The sequence below is a fragment of the Tympanuchus pallidicinctus genome, unplaced genomic scaffold (genome assembly GCF_026119805.1).
Source record: "Tympanuchus pallidicinctus isolate F22 unplaced genomic scaffold, pur_lepc_1.0 scaffold15, whole genome shotgun sequence".
NCBI classification, from domain to species: domain Eukaryota; kingdom Metazoa; phylum Chordata; class Aves; order Galliformes; family Phasianidae; genus Tympanuchus; species Tympanuchus pallidicinctus.
In genome coordinates, this window is record NW_026294669.1 from 15,082,484 (window position 1) to 15,105,707 (window position 23,224).

General features: G+C 62.5%; 3 protein-coding genes across 15 annotated transcripts; 1 reads left to right on the forward strand and 2 right to left on the reverse strand.

Moving 5' to 3' along the window:
* Positions 1 to 49: 49 nt before the first annotated feature.
* Positions 50 to 4,393, reverse strand: CHPF (chondroitin polymerizing factor). Its single transcript, XM_052675389.1, has 4 exons — positions 4,009 to 4,393; positions 2,897 to 3,461; positions 2,537 to 2,719; positions 50 to 2,346 (listed from the first exon to the last, which is right to left on the reverse strand). Exons 1-4 carry the CDS (start codon positions 4,320 to 4,322, stop codon positions 1,084 to 1,086), a joined length of 2,325 nt encoding a protein of 774 aa, XP_052531349.1. The 5' UTR covers positions 4,323 to 4,393; the 3' UTR covers positions 50 to 1,083.
* A 1,811-nt stretch (positions 4,394 to 6,204) lies between these two features.
* Positions 6,205 to 10,744, forward strand: TMEM198 (transmembrane protein 198). Of its 4 annotated transcripts, none has more exons than XM_052675407.1 (5): positions 6,205 to 6,271; positions 8,065 to 8,315; positions 8,418 to 8,993; positions 9,114 to 9,322; positions 9,455 to 10,744. In XM_052675407.1, the coding sequence occupies exons 2-5, from the start codon at positions 8,126 to 8,128 to the stop codon at positions 9,599 to 9,601; spliced, it is 1,122 nt and encodes a 373-aa protein (XP_052531367.1). In that variant the 5' UTR covers positions 6,205 to 6,271; positions 8,065 to 8,125; the 3' UTR covers positions 9,602 to 10,744. The 4 variants fall into 4 exon arrangements, with proteins under 4 accessions (XP_052531367.1, XP_052531366.1, XP_052531364.1 ...); XM_052675406.1 differs by lacking the exon at positions 6,205 to 6,271 and adding an exon at positions 6,583 to 6,687; XM_052675404.1 differs by lacking the exon at positions 6,205 to 6,271 and having other exon boundaries at positions 6,754 to 8,315.
* Positions 10,503 to 23,107, reverse strand: OBSL1 (obscurin like cytoskeletal adaptor 1). Of its 10 annotated transcripts, XM_052675381.1 has the most exons (27): positions 22,986 to 23,107; positions 21,154 to 22,179; positions 20,627 to 20,896; positions 20,290 to 20,550; positions 19,862 to 20,167; positions 19,492 to 19,764; positions 19,144 to 19,419; positions 18,792 to 19,064; positions 17,444 to 17,716; positions 16,985 to 17,260; positions 16,633 to 16,905; positions 16,086 to 16,361; positions 15,727 to 16,002; positions 15,303 to 15,578; positions 14,946 to 15,227; positions 14,152 to 14,427; positions 13,800 to 14,075; positions 13,462 to 13,728; positions 13,119 to 13,388; positions 12,784 to 13,050; positions 12,368 to 12,634; positions 12,024 to 12,136; positions 11,742 to 11,895; positions 11,498 to 11,659; positions 11,293 to 11,397; positions 10,955 to 11,221; positions 10,503 to 10,823 (listed from the first exon to the last, which is right to left on the reverse strand). In XM_052675381.1, exons 2-27 carry the CDS (start codon positions 22,136 to 22,138, stop codon positions 10,816 to 10,818), a joined length of 7,008 nt encoding a protein of 2,335 aa, XP_052531341.1. In that variant the 5' UTR covers positions 22,139 to 22,179; positions 22,986 to 23,107; the 3' UTR covers positions 10,503 to 10,815. The 10 variants fall into 10 exon arrangements, 9 of the variants coding, with proteins under 9 accessions (XP_052531341.1, XP_052531344.1, XP_052531343.1 ...); XM_052675384.1 differs by having other exon boundaries at positions 14,946 to 15,578; positions 17,444 to 17,670; positions 19,019 to 19,064; XM_052675383.1 differs by having other exon boundaries at positions 14,946 to 15,578; positions 17,444 to 17,575; positions 18,924 to 19,064.
* Positions 23,108 to 23,224: the final 117 nt, after the last annotated feature.

Sequence of the window (23,224 nt, forward strand, 5' to 3'; positions counted from 1 at the left end):
CACACTCCTCACACAAGCAATACCCCCAGGCAAGAACCAGGCAGAGGCACTCATTCATCTCTCTTTTATTAGTGTAAACATCCCCCCCTCCTCTCCCCACTATTAAATACAAACCAGGAGCACGGAGCAGCTCCCTCAGTCGCTTTCTCCTTAGGAGATGCGTAGCCGAACCTCCCCTGGAGCCCAGCAGTCTAGGGAGGGATGGGAATGTTGGATACCACATTTCCCCCCAACCCAGGCAAGCAGAGCCAGGAGGAACTCAGGGAGTCAGCATGGCCTATAGGCCACATCCCTGAGGCAGGGACGGCTCTTGTCGGAGGGCTGAGACCTCCGGCGTCCTATCAATACTGCAAAGGCCAAGGCGGCCTGGGTCAGGGTTCCCATGGGGAGCAGCTCACAGTATGGAAACACGGCAGGAGCCCTCCAGCACTTCCCTAAGCCCCAGAGCTGCAGCTCACCTGCTGGCAGCCCGGAAGGCTAAAGCTTCTATCTCCTTGCCACGTGACATATGCTAAATCCAACCTCATTATTGCTTTGTTAGGGGCCCACGCCGCTGCTCCAGGCTGCAGCGGCACAAGGACATAGCCGTGCCCACAGCACAGGGCTGATGCTCCCTTTTGCCACAGCGTGCCTTGAGGGCCTGGCCAAGGGAGTTGAATGAGCACCAGGCACAGCCCTGCATCATGGGGGGGAAAGAAAGAAGAGTGGGACCTGCCCCAGTCCCAGCTGGTCCCTCATGGCAGTCACAACTCTGCCACAGGGACTCAGTGTGGAGCGGTTCATGGGACAAAGCAAGGGCCTCCTCCCCACTGGGCCAGCAGCGAGCAAGGTGGCAGCAGGCAGTTCTGGGGTGAGGAGCTGGAGGTCCCAGCATGCAGCTTGGCAGCTACAGCCCAGCTTCACCCCACACTCTGTACCACTGCAGCTGCCCCGGGACCAGCCCAGGCTGGCAGGCAGCTCTGCTTAGGCAGCATTGGCAGCAATAGTGACCGCCACACTGGAAGGAGGAAGACAGATTTGGGGCAGCAGATCAGGTAGGGTGGATGGTGAGTCAGGCAGGGCCAGCACCTCTGCGCCCCAGGTTCAGGTGCTGTTCCCCTGCTCCTGCTCAAAGAGTACCATGGCCAGCTGGGAGCGGGACCCAACACCCTCCAGACTGCTCTGCACACAGCGGTGGTAGATCTCCTCACTAAGCCGTGGGTTGCAGGCCTGGTGCCGGTAGTGCTGTAGCAGGGCGGGCTCCACAGCCCGGAAGACATGAAGGTTGGAGTACTTGATGAACATATCATAGATGTCCAGGGTCTCCAGGATGTCCTCATTCTCCTGCACATCACCTGCCATGCGGGTGCGTGCTGCCATGTAGTCAGCATTGTAGAAGCAGGCCTCGTGGAAGACATCACGGTCAAAGCGTCCTGCATCCCGCAGGAGGTCCAGCATGGCAGGCGGTGCCTGGTTGTGGTAGGCGACAGCAGGGTTGTAGCCCTGAAAGTGGATGGGGAAGAAGACCTGCCAGTTGTTGATGGTATTCATCCGGCAGCGGTTCAGGAAGTCAATGGTGACCTCTGTGCCCACACCGGCCACAAAGAACAACGTGTCCACGGGATGCTTCTTGGAGATGATGTCCATGACCTTGATTTGGGAGGGGGCATCTGTCTTCACGCTGATCCATGGGATCTTCACCTCAGCATACTTGCGTTCATACTCTGTGATCTGGGCCTTCACAGGGGCAAAGATGTCGTTCTGGGTCACCTGCTGGGCCTCGAATGGATCATAGATGAATAGGAAGGTGAGCACTGCGTTCTCACTGCTCTCAAAGGCAGCTGCTGCGTAGGTCTCCAGGAAGTGTGCCGCATGGTCCCGCTCATGGGCAGTGAGCGGCAAGATGACATTGATGCGGCTGGCCTCCGTCACATAAGGCATGGGGATGATCTCCACCTCACTGAGGGGTCGCACCAGGTGCACGCGCTTGGTGACAGAGCGGCTGTGACCCTTCTGTGTGACCACCTCCACCTGCAGGTCCAGCGTGTACTCCATGCCACGCGTGGGGTCAAAGCGCCGGTAGCCATTCACCAGCTGCTGCTTGCGGACGTGCAGCACCGGCTGGTACTTGCGATTCAGCTCCTCCATGGCTGTGGCCACCACATCAGCCACATCAGCTAGGTCCGCACCCTGCAGCTCACACTTGGGGGAGCCATCCACACAGGCATAGACCTGATCCTCTGTGAAGTAGTCCCAGCGCAGCACCTCGAAGCGTGTTTTGGGCTGGAATGGAGGAGGGATGCCAACAGGCCACATGGCACTGTGGTCCCCGTCTGCAGACAGGCTGCTGGCATTCTGAATCTCGAGCTGCAAGGGGAGAAGCAGAGGAGTCAGACCAGGTGGGTGCAGGTACACCTGCTAGGTCGCACTACAAACAGCTGATCCCACCCCAGAACAACTGCAGGTCTGAAGGCTCCACATGAGGGCAGAAAGGTGACCCTGACTGGAAAGTGACAGCAGAATTGCCCAGATCCCACCCAGCCAAGTCAGCTCTCACCTGAAGCTGCTGAATCTCCTGGTATGTCCTCTCCAGCTCCACCTGTGCAAAGTACTTATGCAACCGGTACATCTGAACAGGATCCAGCACAGGGTGGACAGTGAATGCACTCTGGAAATGGAGGTCAGTCTCCTGCTCAGGATCTACATTCTTCCCCAGCTCAAAATACTGGTAATGTAGGCCCTGAATGAGTAAGAGATGGGTTAGAGGTGGCCCAGACGCACAACTCCACCCCACTGCATAAAAGCACAGGAGGCTTCAAGGAAAACAGTGCACAAGAGCCAGCCCTGTAGCTCTGGCAGTCCATGGGGAAACACTGCCAGGGGCTCTGCTCTGTGCCAGCTCTGCTGCACGACCTACCTCATGCTCTTCAGTGCAGCTTACTGCCGTGTGATCAATGATGCAGCGTCCCAGCCACTCATCAGGCCGGGAGCTGAGGATGTCATTGCGGCAAGACTCCAGGTGCTGCTGCAGGCGCAGGAGGAGGCTGCGGGACAGCAGGTACCCAAAGCCTCCAGAGCAGTAGCGTCCCTCGGTGTCCCCACCAATGAACTCCTCGGCGCGGCCCAAGTAGAGATGGGTGTCGATGCTGAGGTGGGCCACCAGGCGGTTGATGCGGTGTGCCTCAGTATAGGTGTTATCCTGCACCAGGAAGAACCAATCGAAGTCATTGACGCAGTGCTCCAGCAGGTAGCGGACGGTCTGGTACATGTTCCAGATGGGCCGCTCATCGCCATGGGTCACCACCATCATGCCGTGGGGCACCTTGCGGCCCCGTGTGCCCGTGAAGTACACCAGGCGCTCCAGACGGTGAGCCAGCGTGCGGTTCACCGCCACCGCCAACGTGCCCAGTGTGCTCTTGGAAGTCAGCACACCCACGAAGAGCCGCTGCCGCATCCCCAGCTCTGTGCTGATGTAGCGAGTCCTGCAGAAGAGACAGAACCTGAGCCCACAGTGCCAGCGCCGGGCCGCATGTGAGCGCAGCCAGAACCCAGCTGCTGGAACCAGGGGGAAAAATCCCCATCCCACAGCCGCCCCCAGCTGCCACTCGCACAATGCTTTCCAGGTTGAATCCTTCCAGCCGTCCCCCAGGCAGGAAGCGACCCCCCCCGTGGCTCCCACGCTCACACAGTGGCCCCATTCAGCCCCACGGCTCCCCCCCGCCCACCTCCGGTCAGGGACAAGGAGGGCCTTTTAGAACTCGCTCCGTGCCATCGGTGGGGCGAGGGCTGGGGACACAGGGTGACGGGAGGGAGGGGGGGCGCGGCAGGGCAGGCAGGGCTGGGACGGAGCAACAGGGACAGGAGGTCAGGAGGAGGAGAAAGAGCAGGAAGACGCCCTGCAGCAGCCCACGGAGCAGCGGGCAAAGGGCAGCACAGCCCGGGGAAGGCAGGCAGGAGCCGGCTGCCCCACCCAGCTCCTCCGCTCGCACCTCCGAGCCTCGCCCCACACCCGCCGCCCCCGCCCCGCACCTGACGGCCTTCTTGGCGGCCCTGCCGGGGCTAGGCGGCCGGTAGGGCACGACGCGCGGCTCCCAGCTGTCGGCCCCCAGCCCGCCGGGCACGGCGTTGGGCCTGCGCGCCGCGTTGCCGTTGTGCAGCTCTCCAGCCGGGGGGCCTCCCGGAGAGCCGTCGGAGGGCGGCGGGCGGGCGGCGGGGCGCGGCGGCGGCCCGCAGGGCTCCTCCACCCAGGTGACGCTGAGCAGGCTGAGCGTGAAGCCCAGGGACACGCCGATGGCCACCGGGCCGGCGGGCCGCAACACCGACAGCACCAGCGACAGCCGCATGGCCGCGCGGCTCCGGGAATGGACGGGACGGACGGGAGCGGCGGGGGCGGCTCCCGCTACCCGCTCGCGGCGCCGCCGTCCGACGTGTCACCCCCGGGCTCCGCCCCCTACGTCACGGAGGGGAGCCAATGGAAGGCGCCCGCGTCGGTGACGTCACGGCGCGGAGCGGCAGAGAGAGGGAAAGGGGCGGCGTGGGGGCGGGGCCCGGTTGCTAGGAGACCGCGCGGCCTAGCGCCAGGCCCGGCCCCGCCGCGCTGCGGGGAGGCCCTGCGGGAGGCGGGCGGGCAGCCAGCAGCTCGGGGCGCCGCGGGACTGTGCTCCCAGCACGCCTGGGCCGGAAAAGCGTTCCCAATTAAGGAGCAATTAAGGCCTCGAGCCTTTAGGAGCCCCGCGAGGCCGAGCTTCACTCAAGGCCTGGCCAAGCGCTCTGCAGCCATCAGCCCCAGTGCCCGGGGCCCCACATGAGCAACGGGGAGCTGCTTAGGAACGAGGGAAGGGCCGCTCAGCCAGCAGAGCCTGTCGCATCCCCTCTGCACGCTGAGGCACAGCAAGGGGCCGAGGCTGCAGGGTCCTTCTCAGGCCCTGCTGTGTGAGGGAGCAGCTGGCAGCGTCAGGCAGAATGTGGGACAGTTGTCCAAATGCAGCCCATTCAGAGGCTTTCTTCTGAATAGGCGAGGAAGTGGAATAGGCAGAGGCGGTCACATGAAGAGCAGTTTTATAGAGGTGCCAGAAGGGGAAACATGCAAAAGAAAGAAATGAGTGGAGATTTTCCATGGAAAATGGCCAGAAAGCAAATGGGATCATAAACAGCCAAAGTTGTCTTTGTTTTCTGTATGCACAAAAACATGACAGAAATAGATACGTTTGATTTCCTTCCCAAATGCAAATATTTAATGTTGATCACCTAACACGAACCCAAATAATTCTACGCTTGTGATAGAAAGAGACACTTGGCTCTGAAAGTGCTCTCATTGGCCTGGGCTTGAATTCAAACACAGGAAGGGACCGGAAACAGCACCAATCCTTCAGAGCCATGACACAGAGCTCTGAAAGCCGAACCAAGACAGTGAAGCCCTGCAGCAGCCTCCCCCTCTTGCAGCCCATTGAGGCAGCAGCCAAGCCCAGGGCCCTGAGCACGGTCCCCACAAGCTCTGAGGCAAAGCAGTCCCCCAGTCACGGCACTGCTGCCTGGGCAGCCCTGGCAGCTGCAGCTCTGGGCTTTGTCTCAGGCTGGCGTGGGGCTGTTGGGGTCTGCCAGAGGAACGGTGCCTCTGCCAAGAGCCTGCTGCCTGCCAGGAAGGGCCGTGCCTGGGGGCTCTGAGAGCTGCAGCTGGGAGATGGAAGCCAAGGGAATTCTGCCTCTGCAAAGCAGCTGGTCGTTCCATTTACCCAACCTCCTGCCTGGGTGAGCAGCAGCTGTAGGTTCCACAGACACGAGCACCTTTCCTTTTTGCTAATTTCCCCACGTGCATGATTCAAAGCAAGGCACAGAACACCACAGAAAGGAGCCTGGTGCATGGCCTGGTGCACACCCTGATGCATGCCCCAGGGCTCTCTGTAGCACACAGTCCAACACCTTGGTGCACAGCCCAACACATGCTGCAATTCACAACCCCAGTGCACAGCCTGAAGTCTGAATGCACGCTCTGGCACACTCTGGCTCCCTATACAATCTGCAATGCAAGCCCTAATGCCCCAAAATTCAGCCGCACTGCACGTCCTGAGCGTGCCTCAACGCACTGCCCCACGCCACCCCAGCCCCGTCGCTGAAGCCCCGCCCCCTCCCAGAGGCCCCGCCCCCTTCCGGCGAGGCCCCGCCCCGGCGGCGCGGTGACGTCAGGCGGAGCTGTCCGCTCAGCACCGCGCCGCCACCATGCGCGGGGGCCGGGGCAGGGGCCGGGAGCGCCGGGCGCCGCGGGGCCGCCGCCGCTGCGTGGCCGGGAGCGCAGGTGCGGGGCGGGTGCCGCGCGGGGGGGACCGGGGCGAAGCGGCGCGGAACGCACGGAGCGCCGGCGGCGGGCGGGGCCTGGGAGTACCGCCGGCGGCGGGCGGGCGGGGCTGCGGGCGCGGACGGGGTTCGGGCGAGCGAGGGCCCCGCTCTCGCTGCGGGCCGGGGGAGCCCCGCCGCCCCCGCCTCGAACAAAGAGCGAGGCGGAGCGGCCCGGCAGCCCTTGCGGCCGTCGCGTAGCAACGCCGCGCCGAGCCCGCCCCGCCGGGGGCCGGGGAGCGGGACGGGGCGGGAGGTGGGGGGGAGGGAGCCGGCGGAGCCGGGCCGGTGGGTGCGGGGCGCGGGCGGCGCCGGGCAGGGTGACCCCTGCTACCGCTAATAGGATCGGCGCGTGAGCGGCTTTGTGCGGAGCGTGGGGTAATCCGGGGCGGAACGCGGCGGCGGGGCCGCGGGGCCGCCCGATTGCGGGGATACGGCGGCGGGGTTCGGCTGTAGGAGCGGTGCCGGAGTCCCTCGACCGGGCCCGGCGGCGCGGTGGCGGCGGATGGCGGAGCGCCAATGAGCGGCGCGGCGCTCCCCTAGCAACAGGGCCGCGCCAATGGGCGCCCGCGGCCGCCAGCAGCGCTGCCCGCGCCCCGCAGTCCTTTCCCGGTCCGGGGAAGGGCTGGGGGCAGCGCCGCGCCGTGCCTTCCCCGCGCCGTGCCCGCCCGCATCCCGCGCGGCATCGCCTCCCGGCGGGTAAAGTCCAATCCCGTTTAGCCTCCTCGCGAGGGCATAGGGGTTTAGGCAGGCACGCGCCCCCCGAGATTAGGGGCTGCGCTCAGCCCGCCCCGCAGCCGGCGGCGGGCGGTTTGCAGCCGGCGGCGCGGTGGGGAGCGCTGAGGCGTCCCCGGGGTGCATTTGTGCCAGGGATGGGGCATGCTGCGGTGGCATAATTACAGACCGGTAACGCTCGGGGGGTGGTTGCTTTGAGGCTGCTGTAACGTGGCACTCAGAAGGATAATCGGTGACATTATACAGGTCCCAAACAAACTGAGCCTGGAAGCGTGTCCCAGGAACAAAGAGGTGTGGGACCAGTCCGCAGGTGGGAGCGAGCAGACAGAGGGCTTAATTGGGCTTAAGCCGGAGCTGGATCCGTCTTTGCAAGGGATTATTACCCTTCCGTCTGTGCAGGCACCGCAGGAGCAGGGCAGCCCCCAGCCCCGTCCTGACCCCTGGGTCAGTGTGAGCAGAGCACAGGGTAGGGGCAGCAGCTCCGTCAGCCTCATGGGTTGGTGTGGGGCCGGGTCAGGCACACAGACCTGCTTTCCATAAGGACACTGCACGCTGGAACAGGGATGAAAAGTAGCCAGAAATATGATTAGAGGATTGGTGAAAATGCCTTAGAGTACAAGCGTTAAGAGCTCAATCTGTTTAGCCTATAAAAATAGAAGATTGAGGGGTGACTTAATTACTGAGCATAATTACTTCCCAGGCAGAAAATGCCAGGTAGTGGCAGGCTCTCCCATCCAGAAGGGAAGGGCAGCAGGAGGGTCAGCAGCAGGAGATGGATGCTGTCCCCCTGCACCTTTTGTCTCCAGCCCAGCCGTGATGGAGCCATTTTCCCACTGATGGGTACTGGGATTTGGGGCGATTGTCTGAGCTTGGCATGGAGCCTGGCTGGTGTCTGGGCCAGGAGCATCCCAGGGATGGGATGTGGGTCTGCAGCCTGCTTTGCAGGGGGATGGAGGATGGAGTGGGCACCAGCCAGGTGGGCACCACCTGCATTCCCTCTCTTCTCCCTTCTCTCTGCAGCCGGATCCGGTGCCAGGGCACAGATTTGCCCACAAGCGATGGGACAGGAGCGAAGCTTTTGATGCGTCTCCCAGGACTCCCCAGAGCCATGACTGCAACTGTGCAGACGCTGCGCTTCAAGCTGCTGCCACACGACACAGGCCAGGAGTGGGTGCACAGCTGCCAGCAGGAGATTGAGCGCCGCTACCAGGTGGTGCCCTCTGTGGTGTGTGCCATGTGCTGCCTCTTTGGGATTATCTACTGCTTCTTTGGTGAGCCAGGCTGGGGCATAGTAGCTGGAGAGTGAGCAGGGAGGGGGAAATAGGGACGCCTGATGGCCATGTCCGCCGCTGACAGTGGTGGTCTCTCTGCAGGTTACCGCTGCTTCAAGGCTGTCATGTTCCTGACGGGACTGATGTTCGGCTCCATCATCATCTTCATGCTGTGCTACAAGGAGCGGGTGCTGGACACGCAGCTGAGCGTGGAGGCATCAGTGGGCATCGGGCTGGGCATTGGAGTGCTGTGCGGGCTGGTCACCATGCTGGTGCGCAGCGTCGGCCTCTTCATGGTAGGGCTGCTGCTGGGGCTGTTGCTGGCGGTGGCCACGCTGGTGGTGATGGAGCAGTTCTACCACCCACCTACGGTGTGGATCCCCATCGCGCTGCTGCTGGGTGTGGGGATGCTCTTTGCCGTGCTCACCCTGCAGTGGCAGCGTTTCTTCACCACCCTCTCCACCGCCGTCTTCGGCAGCGCCATTATGACCGTCACCGTCGATTACTTCATTGAGCTCTTCCTGCTGGTGCAGTACATCTACGAGCGCATCAAGGTGGCCCCCGCTCGCCCTGTGTGCTGGTACAGCTGGGTCATCTTGGGCATCTGGCCTCTGCTCACTGTGCTGGGTGTCCTGGTCCAGTGGAAGGTCACGGCCGAGGGTTACTCTCACACTGAAGGTGAGCAGAGGTTGGGGGAAAAAGGGAGAGGGTGAGGTTGGACACGATATTGGGGTGCCACCAGCGGGCGGTTCGGGTGGGACAATGTTTTGAGGTGCTGACCACCCCCCCGCCCCACAGTGATCATCAGCCGGCAGCAGCGCCGTGTGCAGCTGATGCGCATCAAGCAGCGGGAGGACCGCAAAGAGAAGAAGAAGAAGCGGAGGCCCCACCACCCACCGCCGCACCAGCACAAGGCCCACCCGCCCGAGCCTGCCTACCGCCGCAAGCCCAACCCCGTGCGCCGCTTCGATGGGGACGTGCTCTCCCCAGTGAGTCCCACGCCCAGGGTAGAGATCTCCCCAGGCCTTGGCTGGCTCTTCCTTCTGCAGGGATGGGAGGGGATGGGATGGGATGGGATGGGATGGGACTGAGCAGGCCTGGAGCAGAGCCTGCTCACCCTTTGCCCCTTTCTCATGCAGAGCTATATCCAGAGTTTCCGAGAGCGGCAGACGGGGCCATCCCTCAACAGCCTCATTGCCAGCTCCCATGCCGTGGTGGACCTGGACTATGACTGCAGCTCCACTGTGCCCCTCACCACAGGCTCCGGCCCTGCCATGCGGGTATAAGCCAACCCAGTGACCTCGAGTGACACCAGCACCCCAGCCTGCTCCCACAGACCTCTTTGGACACATGGGGCTGTTTCTTCAGCCTCAGGACTGTGGAGGCTATGGATGGAGAACCTTCCTGGGGCAGCACGGGACTCATCTTGGTGAGCCCAGGATGCCCACGGGACTCAGCCATGCTGGGGACACCCCCAGGCAGAAACTCAGCCCACGGACTGGGGCTATGAGCTCCCGTGGACTCACAGAATGTGGTGTGAGCAGCTCTGCTGCACGTTTCCCCATGACCTGGGCACACTCTTTCTGTACCCTGACACCCTCCTTTCCATGTTCAAGCCCTCCCAGAGCAGCTCCCTGTGCCTGCTCCCTCCCCATCACACCCCACAGCAACTCCCCAAGTGCCTGTCCCCATGTCCCTTCTTCAGAGAGCAGCTCCCCAAACCCCTGCTCCGACCGTGACTACCCTGAGCATGTGTGCCCCATCCCACCCCAGGCAGCACTCCCAAAACTCTGCCGTTAGAGGTTCCTGCCCTACACACCTTCCTTGCCTCCGGAGCAGCTTGCCTGCGTCCCTATTTTCCTGGGCTGAAGTGGGGCAGACTTGGGCAGAGGCTGCCAGGGCATGGGGCTGCTGCTGTGGGGTAACAGCACTGGGGCTCTGCCTCACCTGGGCACTGTGCGCACTCCCCTGAATGTTTTGACGGGAGCAAGGACGCAGCCTTCAGGCAGAGGCTGGGCTGCTCCAGGGTCCCCCCGGCATCAGAGGCCATCGCTGTTTTGCTGGCGACTGGATTTTATAGCGGCTGGGGGGCCCTGGGGGCAGCACCTCTGCGGGGCAGGGCAGGAGCCCCTGCTCAGAGCATCGCTGCAGACAGAGGCTCCCACCTTGTATATACTTCTCTTGCTGTGATTTGTATTAATTTATTACGGAGTGAGCCAGGACCTCCCCGCAGGCGGGATGTGGGGGGACCAGAGTGGGGTGCCCCTGGGTGCTGTCCCGTCCCCGGCTGCCACCCCAGGAACTGCATGTTTCTGCCACGCCGTCTCTGCAGCGCCGCGCCGCCGCCGTCCCCCTTTTCAGCCTCTTTTGTAAATGTGCCAAACGCTGCTGAGGCCACGGCCACACAGTAAAGAGCCTTTCAGAATGCTGTGCCGAGGTGAGGGCTGCACCGGGGGGCTGGGGGACCTGAGGTCCGTGCACTCCGTGTGCACCCCAGCTTCTAACTCCCTGCAGGGACAAAGTGTGTTGGGGAGCAGGGGGAGCACAGACCCCCATCCAGGGATCAGATCCCCAAAGAAGGAGTGGGTGGGACAGATGGACATGGGTGCCAGTGCCACTGCATCCCTCTACGTGCTCACCTTCCACCAGGAGCCGTGCGGTGGAGCGGTCATCGAAGGCATCGCAGGTGTACGAGTCCTCGTCCTCACGTCCCACACAGTGGATGATGAGTGTGCGATAGCAGTCCAGGTTGCAGATCTCATACTTATCACTGGCAAAGATCTCGGTGTCTCCACGCAGCCAGCGCACGCGGCCCCGGGCGTGTGACACTATGCACTCCAGCGTCGCCTTGTGCCGCGCCAGCACCGTCTTGTCCCGCAGCGGCTTCACAATGCGGATGGGCAGCACTGGGACACAGGGAGGGGAAATCAGCATCTGTCCCCCATGGCCCCATGATGCCACCATGCACGCCTGCTACCTTCCACCTTCAGGCTGGCCTCTGAACTAGCCATCCTGGCCGCAAAACGGATGGCACCCGCATCTTCAGGGCGCACGGTGCAGAGCAGCAGGAAGTGCCGTGTGCCTGGAGAGGGGGGTGGAGATGGTTGGGCACATTGAATTCCCACATCCCCAGCCCCAAAATGGGGTATGGGGCATGCTGCCCAGTGTGGGAGGCACAGTACCTTCTTGCCGTATCTTCACCGTGCTGGACACCTTGATCTTCTCCCCATCACGGAACCACTCACCCAGAACATCACCATGGGACACCTCACACATGAACACGGCGTTGTCACCTTCCTGCACACAAGCATCTTGCAGCTCCTGCATTATGTGGACCTGGTGCTCTGCAGGACAGGGACACAGTGCTGAGGCCAGCTGGGTGCCAGTCCCTTCTGTGGCATGAAGCTGGGCAGCCAGCAACCATACCATGGACACGCAGTGTGGCGGAGGCCTGGCAGTCACCTGCCTCACAGGTGTAGATGCCGGCATCAGGCAGTGCACAGCGGTTGAGCTGCAGGAGGCGGCGCCGACCCGCAGAGTACATGCGGCAGTGGGGGCCTGGCCGCAGCTCCATTCCATCCTGTGTAGGCAGTGTGGTCAGGGTTGGCTTGGTTGGTTCCCCCCACCCTGCGCACAGCCTTGCAGAGAAGGTGGCACCTGGGGGATAAGGGAAGGTGGCACCTGGATGGGGAGGACATGAGCTCTCACCTTGAGCCACTTCACCTCAGCGCTGGGACGGGACAGCTCGCATTCGAAGGTGGCAGTCCCTGCCTCTGGAACCTCCAGGTCCTGCAGGAGCTTCACCATGCTGATGGGAGGCTCTGAGGGGAGACAGTGTGATGGGAAGGGTCAATGAGGGAAAGGCATTGGTACCAGGGCACAGGGGCAGTGCCTGGGATATCAGTATTGGGTAGGGGTGACCCTTCCCTGGGCACTTCTATAGGCGAGCTCCCCACTGCTAAGCACCCATCTCCTCAATGGGAAGGTTGTGTGCCCTGCTCAGCCTTGGCATCACACCCCCAGTGCCATACCCCATTACCCCAGTGCCATACCCCGCACGAGCAGGCGGGCGCTGCAGTGCAGAGTGTCAGCAGTGAAGGTGATGGTGCCTGAGTCCTCCAGTGCCAGCCCCTCCAGTGTCAGGCTGTGTGTACAGCCCGTGGCACTGACCCGGCATGTGGCACTGGGCTTCACCCGCACACCACCACGTGTCCAGACCCCAGGCACACCGGCGTGAGACAGCTCCAGCAGGAAGGTGGCTGTCTGCTTCTCAAAGATCTCCACGTCAGCCAGTGGCCTCCGGATTGACACTTTCTGGGCTGCGAGGGATGGGGACAGTGCTGACGAGTGGTGCCTTAGCACAGAGCCCCTTATCTCCAGTCTTTGCTGGAGCAATCCTCAAATACAGTCCTTGTTCCTGGGTGCCCCGTAGCATCCTGTCAGCAGGATGATCCTGCAGGGTACTCACGTTCCACGCTGAGCTTGGCCTGTGTGCGGTCGTGCAGGCTCTCACAGCGGTAGGTGCCACGGTCAGAGGGGCTGACACAGCAGATGGTGAGGGTGCGCCGGCACCCCGACTCACACATCAAGTACTTGTCACTGGGCTGCAGGAGCACGCCTTGCTTCAGCCACTGCACCTCAGCTGCTTCATGGCTCACCTCCACCTCCAGGCACACATCCTGCTGCTCCTCGGCCACCATGTCCCGCAGCTTCTGCACAAACAGCACCTGCGCCTCTGCACGGATGAGGGGATCAGTGCACAGCCCTCCAGATGCCCCATTGCCCTGTTCCTATCCTGCTCACCTTGCACACTGAGCCGGGCTGTGCTCAGCAGCCCCTCAGCATTGGCTGTCACAGTGGCTGCGTCGCCTGGCTGGCAGCCCCGCACGGTGAGGCTATGGCACAGCCCACTCCTGGCCACCTGCAGCCGCTCACTGGGCACAACTGGCTGCCCATCCAGCTGCCATGTCACCGCCACGTCCTCGGGGGACACCATGCACTTGAAGGTGGCATCGTCTCCCTCCAGCACCATCAGGCTCTGCAGCTCCACAATGATCTCCACCACTCTGCGCACTGAGTGTGGCCATCAGGGCACACGCCCACAGCACAGGGTTTTGGGGTACCCAGCCCACGGGGTAATGCTTACCCTGCACCGTCAGCGTGGCCAGCGTGCGGTCATTGTTGGACTCACAGCAGTACTCCCCAGCGTCCTCAGGCCTCACACAGCTCAGCACCAGTGAGCGCTCCCGGCCCTGCACCCGGACCTCGCGGCGTGCATCAGGCTCCAGCACCCGCCCATCCTTCAGCCACACCACATCGCCACGGGCCTTGCACAACTCGCACCACAGCACCACTGTCTCACCCTGCTGTGCCCGCACATCCGAGAGCCCACGCAGGAACTTCACCTGCAGCTCTGCACAGACAGCCATCAGCGTGCACATACCCCAGCACTGTGCTGTGCATCCCCCTGCCACCAAGGCTCACCCCGCACACTGATGTCGAACTGCATCTGGTCATCAGGGGACAGGCAGGTGTAGACTCCAGCATCCTCCTTGGCCACATTGCTGAGGACCAGGCTGTGCACACGGCCATCACACCGCAACTGGCAGCGCTCACTGGGTACCATGAGCTGCTGGGGGCACAGCCAGGTGATGTCAGCTCGCTCCTTGGACACGACAGCTGAGAGCACGGCACTACCACCCTCCAGCACCAGCAGCTTCTCCCGCTCCTCCTGCTTGTTCACAAACAGCACCGGTGCCTCTGCACCAGGAGCAGAGCTCAGCCCAGGGTTGGGGACATAGGTCCTGCTCTGCCAGGGGCATCTCCATAGGCTCACCTTTCACATGCAGTGTGAAGTACACCTCGTCGTCCCCAGCATCGCAAAGAAAGGTGCCGGCATCCCCCAGTTCCACCTGCTTGATGGTAAGGCTGCGTGCTGGACCCTCACTGCACACAAGCAGCCGCCCACCTGAGAGCAGCATCTGCCCATCCTTCTGCCACTGTGTTACCGCTGTCTCTGGGGACAGCTGGGCCACCAGTGTCACACTGTCTCCTTCCTGCACCTCCAGTGGGCTCTGTGCTTCCTCCTTGTTCACAATTCGCACAGCCTGGGCTGGGAGACATGGGCAGGGGTGGCACTGCTGATGGCAGGGATGGCTGCAGTGCCCACTGGCGCGACTTAGGGGCTTGAGTTGCCGTGGTGATCATGGTGGCACTAGCTGGCTGGGTGTCTGTGGGACTGGCTGACTGAGGCTGGCAGCTAAGGTCCCTCTGAGGAAGGGATCCCAGCAGGGATGCTGGCAGAGCCCACTCCTCCATCCTTCACAGCTGCTGAATTAAGGTCATGGATTTTTGCCCCTCACCAGCCCCAGACCTTTTTGGGAGCTGGGATACCCGCACAGCCTGCTGTGCTGATAAAGGCCTTGCTGAGCTCAGCCCTTGGCAGCCAAAGCAGGAGGAGAGGCGCCTGGGAGCCTGCCAAGGATAAATTTAACCAGCCTCCGCGTGGGGGAGTTGGGAGGCACGGGTCTGATGGCCCTGACCTGCCCCTTCCAGGCTGACAGCTCTTTGGATACAGGGCTCTCGCCCTCACCCGGTGCTGCCAACCATGGTCCTGCCACCCTCGCTCACCTGTCACCTCCACGCTCGTCACCATGCGGTCGCTGGCAGCATCACAGACGTAGTACCCTGAGTCCCCGGGCTGTGCTCCGCGCACAGTGAGCTCCCGCAGTGCCCCACGGGCCACAATGCACACCCGCTCCCCTGGCTGCAGCTCCTGGCCATCCCGCAGCCAGCGCACGGCAGCATCGGGCTGGGACAGCTCACAGGCCAGCACCAGGTCCTGCCCAGCCACCAGGCAGCGATGCTCTGTGGTGCCCAGGTTCCCCACGATGCTCACTGGTGGCTCTGGGGCTGGAGAGACACACCGTGACACTGGGTGCTTGCCTGCCCATTCAGCCCATCTCCACTTTATATGCTCCCTGTTACCTTCCACGGTGACGCAGAAGATGACACTGTCATCTCGGGTGTCACAGAGGTACTCCCCCGCATCCCCATCTGTGGCACCCAGGATGACAAGTGCCCGCCGCTGCCCATCCTCCTCCAGCCGCACATGCCCCGTGTCCTGCAGTTTCTCCCCATCCTTGTACCACTTCACCTCCCCATGGGTGTGTGACAGCTGCACCTCCAGCACCAGATCCTCCATGGCCCGGCAGCGTCGGCAGGTTGGCAGTGCATCTTTCTCCAGGATCCTGATTGGAGGGTCTGTTGGCACCGCTCGCCAACACAGAGCCAACATTAGCATTGGCCAGGAGCCCCCACGTGAGAGCAGACCCAGAGTGGGATCCTAAGGGGAGGGGGCTGCTGCCACCCTGCGCTATCTATGCACCCCATGCCCCAGGTTCTCACCCACCTGACACCTGGACAGTGAATGTCACCACATCATCAGCCGCATCGCAGAAGTATTTTCCAGCATGCTCAGCTTGAGCAGCAGGGATGAGCAAGCGACGGTGGGCACCATCCTCCTCCAGCACCCAGCTGCCCCCCGCCTCCAGCTGGACACCCTCCCTGGCCCAGCACACAGGTGCATCAGCACGGGACAACTCACAGGACAGCATCACCGTCTCCCCTGGGGACACCTTTACAACAGGTGGAGGTCTCTGTGGCTGCAGGATCTTCACTGGGGGCTCTACAAGAACAGCATGGCACTGGTGCAACACGGCACAGGAGATGAGTGGGGAAAGGGGGGTGCACCGGTGCTTCCTCACTAACCTGTCACCTTGACATCGAATGAGACAGCTTCATCCTTGCTCTCACAGATGTACTCCCCTGTGTCCTCAGCACTGCTCCTGGGGATGAGCAGGCAGCGCCAGGCACCATCAGCCAGCAGTCGCAGGTTGTTGGTCTCATCCACCTCCAGCCCATCCTTGAACCAGCGCACGGCAGCATCAGGCACAGACAGCTCACAGCGCAGCTCCACGTGCCCCGGCGCCAGCACTGGCAGCTCCAGCGAGCGCTGCACAGGGTGCAAAATCCTCACTCGTGGCTCTGCCAGTGCACAAAGGAAGGAGGTAAGGATGCACATATCCCTGCTTACCCCCACTGCAACCCTAACCACAGGGCTGTGCAGGTGCCGGGGCACTGCCCCTGCACAGTGACGCAACAGCTGGAGGGCAGAAGCAGAGGGAAAATGCCCCATGTCAGCAGAGGTGCACATGTGCTTATTGTGCACAAGTGCCACAGCCAAGAGCCCCTTCCAGGAGTCCATAGATCAGCAGCAGCACACTTCCCCAAATGCTGTCCCAGCTGTGTCACCCACCTGCCACCATGACGTGATATGAGGCAGCAGTGTCTCCAGTGTCACAGACAAACTCCCCTGCATCCTGCAGGCGGGCACAGGGCAGCACCAGGCAGCACCGCTGCCCCTCGCGCTCCAACACCAGGCTCTCACCCTCCTCCACCTCCTCCCCATCCTTGTACCAGTGCACTGGGGCCTCAGCACGGGACAGCTGGCACCACAGCTCCACACGCTGCCCGGCCTCATAGGTGTGCGGGGTCTCCTCGTTGGAGCTGACAATCCTTACTGGTGCCTCTGCACAGGACAAAAGGCTCAGTGTGGTGACGTGGAGTGGGTGAGCCTCATGCAAGGATGGGCAACCCCAGCAGCTCACCGCTCACGGTCACCACAAAGCTCACGGTGTCATCCCCAGCATCGCATGTGTACGTCCCCGAGTCCGATGGCACAGCCGTGGGGATGTGCAGCCTCCGCCAGCATCCCTCTGACTGGATGCTCAGGGTCTCACTGGGCACCACAGCCTCGCCATCCTTCAGCCATTGCACAGGGGCACCCGCCGGGCTCACCTCACACTCCAGCAGCAGCGGCAGCCCTGCCAGCAGCTCCCGGAGCTGCTGAGCTTCAGGCACTGGGGCGATGTGGGCCTGTGGAGCTAGGAGAACCAAGGGAACAGGATACAACTGACTGCCAGACCCACACACAGGGAGCCTGCAGAGGCATGGCTCTGTCCCAGGAAGCATGGAGCGGACCACCCAGCTGAGAAGCTGCATCCTGTGATGAGGCAGCCAGGCATGCAGTCAGGGCAAAGGGAAAAGGGGAAGAAATGGGCACCCACCTGCCACCACGATGGTGTAGAAGACAGAGTCACCACCCACGTCGCAGACAAACTCCCCTGCATCCTGCGGGCGGGCGCAGGGCAGCACCAGGCAGCACTGTGGCCCCTCGCGCTCCAGCACCAGGCTCTCGCCTTCCTCCACCTCCTCCCCATCCTTGTACCAGTGCACTGAGGCCTCGGCACGGGACAGCTGGCACCACAGCTCCACACGCTGCCCGGCTACATAGGTGTGTGGGGCTGCTTCGTTGGAGCTGACGATCCTCACCGGTGGCTCTGGGCAGGGATGTGGGGCTCAGCGTGTTGCATGGAGGAGTACTGACCATGAGCATGCAAAGCCTTGCACTGCACAATGCCTTCACTTGCTCCTTCTTTTCAGGCTGCAAGCCACCACCTTTCCCACATTCTGCATGGCACAGGTGCTGGGGCTGCCCTGCTGGCTCATGTGGTGCTGCCTGGCAAGGGACACTATAGTGTCCCCATCTCTGCTTCCAGCACTGTGCCGTGGGTGCTCAGCCTGATGCACTGACCTGCCCTTGTCCCTGCCCTGTGCCGGGTGTCCACGCTGTGACCATGCTGAGATGTTTTGGTCACCTCCAGTGCTCGGTGCCAGCACATAGCAGTGCATTGTGGCATACAGCCAGCCTGCAGGGCCTGACCTGCCCCACGCCGAGCCTGCATCCGCCCCGCTCCCTGATCAAACGCTGTGCCCGTGGGGGCTGTTAGAAGCAATCACATCGCTCCAGACGCTGAACCTGAAACCCACTACCCCCTGTTGGGGTCTACAATTTCCCCATGCCCTGGAAGCCCTTCAGAGCAGCAAGAGGCTTTAATTCATCGGGAAGTGGGCAGTGAGCCTGCGGTATGGTCAGCTAGAGTGAGATGGGCTGGGAGTTTCAGCATGTCCATCCCTGCCCTTAACTTCTGTGCTGGGCACCATCAGTTGTTTGGTGGAGGCTGTATGCCTGCAGCCCCACTGCCTTTCACTAAGCTCAGCCCCCATGGCCTTCTTGTTTGTGGGGCTGTGGATTTGGGGCCGGCAGCAGGAAGTCTTTCACTCTTTTTCAGGTCTCATTATCTTTTCCCACCTGAGCCACCAACAGCCAGGGCAGCTGCTTTGTGGTGCCGCTGCCAACAGCTGGTCACTGGTAGCCAGGCAACTGCTAACTTTTAGGGCAGCAATTACCACTGTCCATCAGAGTGGCGTCTGGTTGTGAGTTGCCCTGTGCCAGGTGCCGGGTGCCCCACCTCTATTTTTAGGCACTGGGGTCATGTTTACCAGGCAGCAAATACCATTTTTGCAGGGATTCAAAGTGCTTGGTGCTATGCACCCCCCTCAGCATGCACTCACCTGCCACCGTAATGGTGTAGAAGACAGAGTCACCACCCACGTCGCAGACAAATTCCCCTGCGTCCTGCAGGCGGGCACAGGGCAGCACCAGGCAGCACCGCGGCCCCTCGCGCTCCAGCACCAGGCTCTCACCCTCCTCCACCTCCTCCCCATCCTTGTACCAGTGCACTGGGGCCTCAGCACGGGACAGCTGGCACCACAGCTCCACACGCTGCCCGGCCACATAGGTGTGCGGGGTCTCCTCGTTGGAGCTGACAATCCTTACTGGTGCCTCTGCACAGGACAAAAGGCTCAGTGTGGTGACGTGGAGTGGGTGAGCCTCATGCAAGGATGGGCAACCCCAGCAGCTCACCGCTCACGGTCACCACAAAGCTCACGGTGTCATCCCCAGCATCGCATGTGTACGTCCCCGAGTCCGATGGCACAGCCGTGGGGATGTGCAGCCTCCGCCAGCATCCCTCTGACTGGATGCTCAGGGTCTCGCTGGGCACCACAGCCTCGCCATCCTTCAGCCATTGCACAGGGGCACCCGCCGGGCTCACCTCACACTCCAGCAGCAGCGGCAGCCCTGCCAGCAGCTCCCGGAGCCGCCGTGCCTCAGGCACTGGGGCGATGTGGGCCTGTGGGGCTGGGAACCCACAGGGTAAGAAATGTGGGAGGTGTTTCCCACCTGCTGCACTTTGACTTGTGGGATGCTCACCTTGCACATGCAGCCTGGCCGAGTCCCGCACACTGCTGGCCACAAAGGTGACATGTGTACCACTCTCTCTCAGCCTTGCTGAGCGGATGATCAGCGAGTGTTCCGTCCCACAGTGCTGCACACTGAAGCGCCTGCTCTCCTTGCTTTGCAGCCTTGTGCAATTCAGGAACCACTCACCCTGCACCGAGGCCGACAGCTCCACAGAGAAGCGTGCATCCTCACCATCCCGCACCCGTGCATCCTGCAGGCCCCTCTCCAGGCGCACAGCTGGCACTGCAGCACAGCATGAGCTCAGCCCCACAGCGTGTGAGCACCTGGCACCACGCAGCTCCCACGCTCCCACCCTCTTAAAGATCCTGTGTCCCCTCACCGAGATGCACGCAGCCAGGGAATTCCACAGGGTCACTGCGGCCGTGCTTGTTGACGGCACAGACTCGGAAGCAGTAGTCAGCCTCGCGGGGCACGCTGTCGCCCAGCACCTGCACGCGGCCGGGCAGCTCAGTGCTCAGGCACTGCACCCAGCTGCTGCCTGCCACCTCACGCCGCTCCAGAATGTAGGTGCTGGGAGGGCGATGGTGCACATCGGGTGCAGGGCACCACGTCAGGAGGGCTGCGTTGCTCTGCTCCGTGCTCATCTGGGCTGCCATAGGTGCACTGGGAGGGTCACGCTTCACACCTGGAACACACGGCGCAGTGGGGATTGGAAGGTGCCATCCCATCCCTCTGCCATTTCAGACCTTGGTGAATGGGGAGAATGGAGGGTGCGGGGAGGCCCCATGAAACCCAGCCCAGGCTTACACTTGACACGGAGCTGGGAGGATGTCAGTGACTCCCCGGCAGAGAAGCAGATAATGCCCGCATCCTCACGGGTGACGTGCACCAGCACCAGGAGGTGTGTCCTGCCGAAGCTCTTCAGCACAGCGCGTGGTGACTCGTGCAGCTGCAGCCCATTGCGGCTCCAGCAGATCCCCTCCATGGCCTCCCGCGTCTCCACACAGAAAGCCGCATTCTCTCCTTCCATCACATCCAGCTTCCTTGGCAGCCTCTTCACGATCAGCCCTAGGAGAGGAGACATGTGAGAGCAGGAAGATGCTGGGGCTGCGTTATTGGAAGGCAGAGCTGGGCCCGCTCCCACCTCGGACGGAGACCTCAGCAACGCTGCGGCCCCGGTCTTTCATCTGGCACAGGTAGACGCCGTCGTCGTCGGTGCGGGCATCGCGGATGGTCAGACGCCGCACCACGCCGCACTCCTCCATCACGTACTTGTGGCTGGGCTGCAGCTCCCGGTCCTCCAGGAACCAGGAGGTGGGGATGCTCCCCAGTGGCACCTGGCACTCCAGGACTGCATCCTCCCGCTCTGCCACCTCCACGTCCTCCAATGGCACCTGGAACCGCAGCCGGTGCTCTGTTGCCGGGAGAAATGGGTGCTGAGAATGCATCCTCCTGCTCAGCACCCTCCCAGCCCCCTGAACACCAATGCATGCGGTACCCCCGCATTCCTCCCATGTCGGCAGCACAGCCGTGAGGAAGGGAGATGGCAGACCCCTGTTCCCAGCAGCTATTTTGGGATGCGGCAGCTGGGCGGGAGGCATTCGGTATGGGGCCTCAGGGGGTACAGCCCCCGTGCAGGGTATCCAGCACGGCCCCAGGGCGCACACCTACCCTTCACCTGCAGCTGCACGGCACTCAATGTCTGCCCAGCCGTGTTGGAGGCCGTGCAAACATACAGCCCCTGGTCACGGGGTCGGCAGTACAGCACCTTCAGGATGAAGTAGCCCTCGCGGTCCTCGTAGACCAGGTGCCGGCGGCCGGGGGCCACGACTTTGCCATCCTTTTGCCAGACGATCTCCGGCTTGGGCTTGCCGGTGACATAGCAGCGGAACTTGGCGTGCTTCCCCGCGCTGACAGCAAATGCCTTGGCTCTTGGTGTGCCATTGGGTGCTGGTGCCCAGGTGTCAGTGCTCCCGTGTCGCTGTTGCCATGGTTGGGTGCTGTCAGAAGGGGAGCACCAGGGCTCCACCAGGAGCACAGCTGCAGCCAGGGCCTCCTTGGAGCCGCTGCGTGCCCGGCACACGTAGACCCCTGCGTCCGGGGGTCGGACTCCAAACAGCTTGAGGTAGTGCCAGTCCTCAGGCTGCTGGCCCACTGCAAAGTGGCTGCTCTCGAAGAGGTCACACAGCTTGCAGCCGTCCTTCTCCCACTCCAGCAGCGGGCAGGGTTGCCCCAAGACTCGGCATGAGAAGGTCACGTCCTCCCCACGGCACACCCGCACCGATGAGGGCCCCACCAGGAAGGTGGGAGCTCGGCTGCCAGCATGGCCTTCCTCCTCCTCCTCCTGCTGATGCTCACCAGCCTCCACTCGCAACGTGGCAGCAGCATAAGTCTCACCAATGCAGTTCTTGGCCTTGCAAACATAGAGGCCGCCATCCTGTGGGGTGACGCAGGACACCCGTAGGCTGTACACATCCCCCTTGGCCTCCATGCAGTAGCGGCCTGTAGGCTGGATCGGGGCTGTGTCCTTCTCCCAGAGCACGCTGGGCCGGGGGTCACCTGCAATCTGGCACCTCAGCATGGCGTCGGAGCCGCTTTGTGCCGTGAAGGCACGTGGGTAGGCCAGGAACCGGGGAGCTGCCCCGTGGCTCTCCATCACCCTGGGATTGGGGCAGGAGGAGAGTCAGGAGCTTCAGCCTAAGGACAGAGAGTGGGATAAGGCTGCGGTGCAAGGCATCCCACCCAGAGCAATGCTGCATTAAGCCTGGGCTGGGAGGTGGGACCTTCCCATGGGGCACGGGGCTCGCTGCATCCCTGCAGTGCTGGGAATGGGGTTGGCTGAGGAAGAACGGGTTCCAGCATGGCCCTTCCCCACCCGCTGGGGCATTCCTGCAGTATCGGGTGGTGGCAGAGCCGCATTCCTGCTGCATCTGGGCTGGCTCAGTGCACAGGTGCTGATAAGGGGCTGTCATGGGGCTGAAGGCATCTGGATGCATCCGGGTGCTTCCTGCCCAGCTCAGCAGGGTGCATGGGAAGAAGGGTCCTGCCCGAGTGTGGTCCCAACTCCAGCCCCTGCATGTCCAAGGCCAGGACATCACCACAGGGTGCAGAGGGACAAATTGAGAACAAGTCCTGCTTTCAGAGGGTACCGCCTCCATGCCCAGTGCTGCAGATACCCATGCACCATGCCCATGCACTATGGGCAGCAGTAGGGCTCTGTGCTTAGAGCCTTTCTTGGGCAAGCCTCAGCCCCTGCCTGTGCTGTGGCCAGGGTTGCACAGAGACTTCTCTCCCTCCCTCGGGGAGAGCAGGGACAAAGAGAAACCTAGACATTCCCTGGCTGGGCTGAAGGGGAATGTGGGACAGAACTCATCCCCAGGGGCCAGGGTCAGGTTCTCCCCCAAGCCTCACCAGCACACACAGCCCCACGGCTCAGCCCCCTCCTTGGCTTCCCCCTCCACCGACCACCCTGCCCAGCACCATCTCCTGCCTCAGGCACCCACCTCACACCATTACCTCTGTCCTGCAGATCCTGGTGCCAGCACCCCACTCTGCTGCTCGCCCAGCTCTGCTCTCCAGCGTCAGCATGCAGGGACTGACCGGTAGGAATGCCTGCAGCTGCTGTCCCCAAAAATACCCTCCGATGACACGTCAGGGTGATAAGACTGAGCTTGCTCCATGCAGTGCCTCGACGGGGCAGGGCTGCCCTATGTATAGCACCAGCAGGCAGGCAGCACAGCAG

Bases quoted from the DNA above. Each gene is read 5' to 3' on its own strand.
- TMEM198 (XM_052675404.1), top strand. From the start codon at position 7,919: ATGGAGCCTGGCTGGTGTCTGGGCCAGGAGCATCCCAGGGATGGGATG. The intron at 8,316-8,417 runs GTGAGCCAGGCT...GTCTCTCTGCAG, and splicing joins GATTATCTACTGCTTCTTTG to GTTACCGCTGCTTCAAGGCT. The intron at 8,994-9,113 runs GTGAGCAGAGGT...CCCGCCCCACAG, and splicing joins GGGTTACTCTCACACTGAAG to TGATCATCAGCCGGCAGCAG.
- OBSL1 (XM_052675379.1), bottom strand. From the start codon at position 22,138: ATGGAGAGCCACGGGGCAGCTCCCCGGTTCCTGGCCTACCCACGTGCC. The intron at 17,261-17,443 runs GTGGGTGCCCAT...TGGTTCTCCTAG, and splicing joins CTACACCATCGTGGTGGCAG to CTCCACAGGCCCACATCGCC. The intron at 11,222-11,292 runs GTAGCAGGCGTG...CCTGTGTCCCAG, and splicing joins GGCCAGCCTGAAGGTGGAAG to TGCTGCCCATCCGCATTGTG.
- CHPF (XM_052675389.1), bottom strand. From the start codon at position 4,322: ATGCGGCTGTCGCTGGTGCTGTCGGTGTTGCGGCCCGCCGGCCCGGTG. The intron at 3,462-4,008 runs GTGCGGGGCGGG...TCTCTTCTGCAG, and splicing joins GCCGCCAAGAAGGCCGTCAG to GACTCGCTACATCAGCACAG. The intron at 2,720-2,896 runs GTAGGTCGTGCA...TTACTCATTCAG, and splicing joins GCTGCACTGAAGAGCATGAG to GGCCTACATTACCAGTATTT.